This window comes from Pleurodeles waltl, chromosome 4_2, assembly GCF_031143425.1.
Source record: "Pleurodeles waltl isolate 20211129_DDA chromosome 4_2, aPleWal1.hap1.20221129, whole genome shotgun sequence".
NCBI classification, from domain to species: domain Eukaryota; kingdom Metazoa; phylum Chordata; class Amphibia; order Caudata; family Salamandridae; genus Pleurodeles; species Pleurodeles waltl.
In genome coordinates this window covers 1,060,742,727-1,060,747,929 of record NC_090443.1, presented here as the reverse complement: position 1 = coordinate 1,060,747,929, position 5,203 = coordinate 1,060,742,727, and the positions used below count along the sequence as shown (strand labels likewise).

Genomic DNA, 5,203 nt, shown 5'->3' with positions numbered 1-5,203 from the left:
GCATGGATCAGGGTGGGAGAGTGTGCACGTGTATGTGTGTGAATGTGTGTGCATGGATGCGTGAGTGTATGTGTGTGTGTTGTGTGCATGCGTGGAGTGTGGGGCGGAGGGGTCCCTACAGGGTTCGTAGGGGTGGAGGGGTCTCTACAGGGTTCAGGGGTGGGGGATAGATAGGTCCCTACGGGGTAGGAGGGTGGGGGTGCCGTGACTGTTTGGGGTGTTGTGGGGTAGTCGCATACTGGCGACAGGAATGTTAATTCCTGTCACCAGTATCCTTTCCGCTAGGGAATTCCATCTGCAGTATTGGGTGGTCCGCTGGACCGATGATATCCACCTTCACCCTGGCGATCCCACCTCCCTGGTGGTACAGGCGGTGAACTGGCTGCTTTGCAGCCCTTTCACTGCTGTTGCCATAATTTGGTGGTCCTGCTACACCACGCTGTCGACGGTTTTACCGTCACTGCCGGCGTGGCGGAGCAGGACCGCCAAACTCATAATGACCACCTAAGGCAGAAGCAAAGAAGGTAAAAGAGCTGCACTAATAAACACACATACGAGACACATACTTAGACACATAGATAAAGAAAAATAATAGAAAATACGTAGGCAGAGTGAGGATGATAGGTTAATGCATGGCTGATGAATGCATTGATACATAGTTAGGTAATAAATGATGTTGACAATCCCAGGATTAATCAACAAACTGCTGTCATTCTTTGTAAACCTAGTAACTATGCCCTCCTTTATATTTACAGATCTGCACGATGGAGGAGAACCACACCTTGGTGAGAGAGTTTATCCTTGTGGGTTTCTCACACTTTCCATATCTGCAGATTCCCTTGTTATTGTCTTTCTCTTTTATTTATGCTGCTACCTTGATGAGCAACCTTCTCATTGTCATCATAATCAGCACTGACTCTCAGCTCCAGACACCAATGTATTTTTTCTTAAGCAACATCTCTCTTCTGGACATCCTGCACCCTTCGGTGACAGTCCCTAAGATGCTGTCAGACCTCGTCTCAAGGACAAAGGGGATCTCCTACCACAGCTGCATTGCCCAGGTCTTCTTTTACATTTTCTTTGCTGTTGTAGAATGCTTCCTTTTATCATTGATGGCCATTGACCGCTATGTTGCCATATGCCGGCCCTTGCACTACCACGCCATCATGAACTTGGAGCTGTGTGTGCGACTGGCCGCTGCTACATGGTTTAGTGGTGGCCTTTATTCCTTGATGTACTCTGTGGTAACCAGTCATCTGATCTTCTGCAGATCCCATGTGGTCAATCACTTTTTTTGTGATGTTCCACAACTCTTGCTCATATCCTGCTCTGACCCAAGTGTGAATATGATTCTTATCTTCATTGCTGTAGTCTTGGTGTGCATCTGGAACTTTGCTGTTATTCTCGGCTCCTATGCCCATATCATCTCTACCATTCTGAAGATTGTGTCAAAGCAGGACCGGAAGAAGACTTTTGGCACCTGTAGCTCTCATCTCATGGTTGTGTCCCTGTACTATGGTGCTCTGATCTCCATTTACTTCAGACCCCTGTCCAGCTTTTCACAGCCCAATATCTGGATGGCGTCTCTTATCTACACAACCGGCACACCAATTCTTAACCCAATGATTTATAGCTTAAGGAACGATGAGGTGAAAGGGGCTTTGAGGCGAATGCTACAAAAGTAGGATAATTTCTGAATTTAGGGAAATCTCAGTATTAGCCCCTTCAATGCAGTGGTGAAACACTTAAATGTTATGTTGAACATGCAGAGTCCTCCTAAATTAGCAAAGCTAATCCCTGGCATCTGGTTCTGAAATAAGGAATGGAATATATATATATTTTTTTAGTTTTTTTTACTGGACCATGTTAGTTCACCACAATGGCATGAGAGTAAAAGTGAATTCACACACATGCTTTTATTTTAAGTCTGCATGTCGTGCTGGACTTACTTGAGCTCTGAACTGGAATACATTTCCAACTGTAGTGTATCATTTGTTGCTGTACTATCTTTTGAAGTGCATTTTGTGAATAGTAGTGGGCTTACTCGTTTGTGTGTATGCACGTCCCTCTACAACCACTTCTTAACCCTCCTATAAACTCTGCCTACTGCTCCTTTTATCCCACCTATTTTGTAGTACTTATGGCCCATTTTTAAACCACTTCCCCACTTCCTCCCCATTTGCTACTAAGTAGTACACTTAAATGTGTGAGGATCTTCCCATAGAAATAAATTGAAGTGAAAATTTACACTCCTAGTGTAGTGAATAACATTTTGTAATACTTTAGTAGTATCACTGTAGTACTGCTAAATCTACTATAAAATGAGTTTTGACTAGTCCTCATGTATGTCTACACTCTTGAGTAACATTACAATTGAAAATAGTGAATAGCTCAAAGTACTAAAGTTACTCAAAAGTGTAAGCGTAGACTTACACATGTACATTTACTCACTCGTAAGTTTACCTTTGAGACTAGCCACAAACGTTTCTAAACCTTTATTAAAATGCGGTGGATATGTTGTTTCTAATGACTAATATATTTTACTTAACTATGCGCAACCCACAATGCATAATAACCGCTATATGAGTTTAGCACAATTTTTTTTTTGATAACAACAAATTATGCTTGCTAAGTTTTCATGATTCGCATCGGAAATCTTGTTAATATTTGGTCAACGAGATTTGGTCACTACTTTTTGTTTTGGCAGATGTAGTGTATTAACCACAACACTTAGGGCCTCATTAAGACTTTGGCCAGCGGTGGAGGCCGCACGCCAAAGTCCTGCATAGGGAAGACCGCTAGTGCAGTCTTCCCTCCACAGTAGTTATTACGAGTTTCCCGTTAGGCCAGCAGGAAACTCACCACAACAGGGTCACCAGCTTGTAATAGAGCCAGCGTCAATATTGTGGTGCGTGGGGTGCGACAGCACCCAACGCGGTTTTTCACTGCCTGTAAATCGGGCAGTGAAAAGTGCGATGGGGCCCCGTGGGGCCCCCAACACCCTGTTTCTGACAGCTTTTGCATGGCAGTGGGACTGGCATGCAAAGGCTGGCGGAAACGCAGGTTGTATTCCCCAGGCCATCAGCTGGCGGTAACCTGGTGGTGCTGACAGTCAGATCATGGCACTTTCGCCACGGTTAAAATGGGCGGTCTATCGCCACCACGAGTCTGGCGGGCCTAGGACCACCAGACTCATAATGAGGGCCTTAATTTTGCACCTAGAAACATGTTCCTCAAGAAAACAATACTTTGGATACGGAATCTATGAAAAATATTTTAAAAATGGATTTCACTGTTGTGTGTACCATCCAGTCTCATGTTTCAAAAGGCACTCTTCACGTCACAAAACATTAATCAGTGTCATAATAAATCCAAGTATTATCCATGCCCTACTTGACTTCTAATAAGGAGTATAAGGTAGCAATTCAAACTCAGGCAATGAAATTAAACTATATGTAGAATCTCGCCTATTTAGAGTTTTCTGATGATCACTCAAATTGTATGACTTTAAACATCTTAGCATCCTCAGTTCCATGGCACTTTGCCTGGCTTCAGTTTCTATAAAGAAGCTTTCATTCGAAATATAGCTCCTGTTTTGTGCTTTTTAACATGTTTTTAACAATACTGAAAGAAATCAAAGTAATTTGTGAAATTGAATATAGTATTTTCTTTACCATTTTTAAATCGTTATCTATTACTTTAAATGTTTCCTAGATGTTTTCAGTGTCTATTTCTTAAATTTTCTGAAGAAGTTCAGTTGCAGTTCTTGAAATTATGGCCATTACAGTTAACAGAATCAACAGAAAACATTAGCATTCCTGTTTTTATCTAATGTGCTTTATCCAATATTTCATTAGTAAGAATCAATCCCAACCTAGCAAATTGTTCCTACAATTTAGTAGTCAATATGCACTTTAGTATACCTAGAGTCTATTTCATTTGCTACTGGCCCTGCTATACCATTAGCAAATCTTTTATAAGACTTATTTGTTTGCAATTTCCAAATGCAAATTTTTCTTGCTTTTAGTGACACATTACTAACCAGTCCATTAGTTAATATTGCATTAATTTCATCATTGCTTAGTTCTCTTTCCCATTTCCAATTTTAAACAATTGAGAATAATTATGTTTAGGTATGGAAGGTATCAATAATTCATCAATATTAACAAAACCTGAACATCTTATTTGCAGGACAGATTTTGTGGTTATAGTTGTATTTCATGTCATAAACCCCTACCAAGGGCCAGATTGGATCTAGTGGAAGTTTCGACTGAAATAACTACACTAGATCTGTAAAGTTTTGCAAAATCAGACTTTCAGAATATAATGAGGTGGATGCTTTCAGTAGAATAACTCAGAAATTAAATCTTGTGAGAAATTGCATATAATGTAGGAGTCTTGGGAAAAGATACATCTTTATCACTTTGCAAATCTCCTCTGCGTACAGTTTTATACCAAATGTTTGTTGTACAGGTCGCCCGTATTTCTGAATAATATAGCTGCAAAATGTTTTTGATGTTCAATGGAAATTTAGGGTAATTGGACACACACAATTTTGTAATGGCCAATGTTGATGGAATACTGGATAATTTAGAGTTGATATTATTGGGTTCTTTATTGGATGATGGTTTTAGTACAAATGGCAAAAAAAATATTTTTTGTTACAGTAAGCGAGGTCTATAATCCTGCACAATTGGGAAACAAAGCTAATTCGTACACTGAATCTATGGAGATCTAAAATACTGAGAATAAAGGAATTATATATAGTATTTGTTTGAAACTATGGGTGAACTTTCTATAGATTAATTGCTAGTAATTAGGTCTGTCCGGGACTATAGTTTTATATCCAATGTAAAGTGTAGAATTATTGTGTGAAAACCTTGGAAAATCACTATTGTAATGAACTGTTATTATGATGTAATACGATTAATTGATGTGATGTTGTAAATTCTTGCAGTGGAATAAAAAAATATTAAAGACACAAGTGTGATTTGTTGCAGTTTGAATATAAAAATATTTTTCAGCATTATATTGATTTCTTAAAGGAGACTTAAAATAGGGGAATTTTACTCAGAATTACTCGCCAGAATTGGAACTGGGCAATAGTCCACTGTTGATATTAAAATATAATTGTTGTTGTATTCAATATATGCAGATACCAATCAGCAGATCGATTGTAGCATAACATCTACTTACAGTTCTC

At 39.5% G+C, this 5,203-nt stretch overlaps 1 protein-coding gene across 1 annotated transcript; it reads left to right on the top strand.

Annotated features, from left to right (window-relative positions):
- Positions 1-764: 764 nt before the first annotated feature.
- Positions 765-1,685, top strand: LOC138294040 (olfactory receptor 1G1-like). The gene has a single exon (XM_069233289.1). It carries the CDS (start codon positions 765-767, stop codon positions 1,683-1,685), a length of 921 nt encoding a protein of 306 aa, XP_069089390.1.
- The last annotated feature ends 3,518 nt before the right edge of the window (positions 1,686-5,203 follow it).

What these genes read in the sequence shown, in the direction of transcription:
- LOC138294040 (XM_069233289.1), top strand. Translation starts at nt 765, where the DNA reads ATGGAGGAGAACCACACCTTGGTGAGAGAGTTTATCCTTGTGGGTTTC.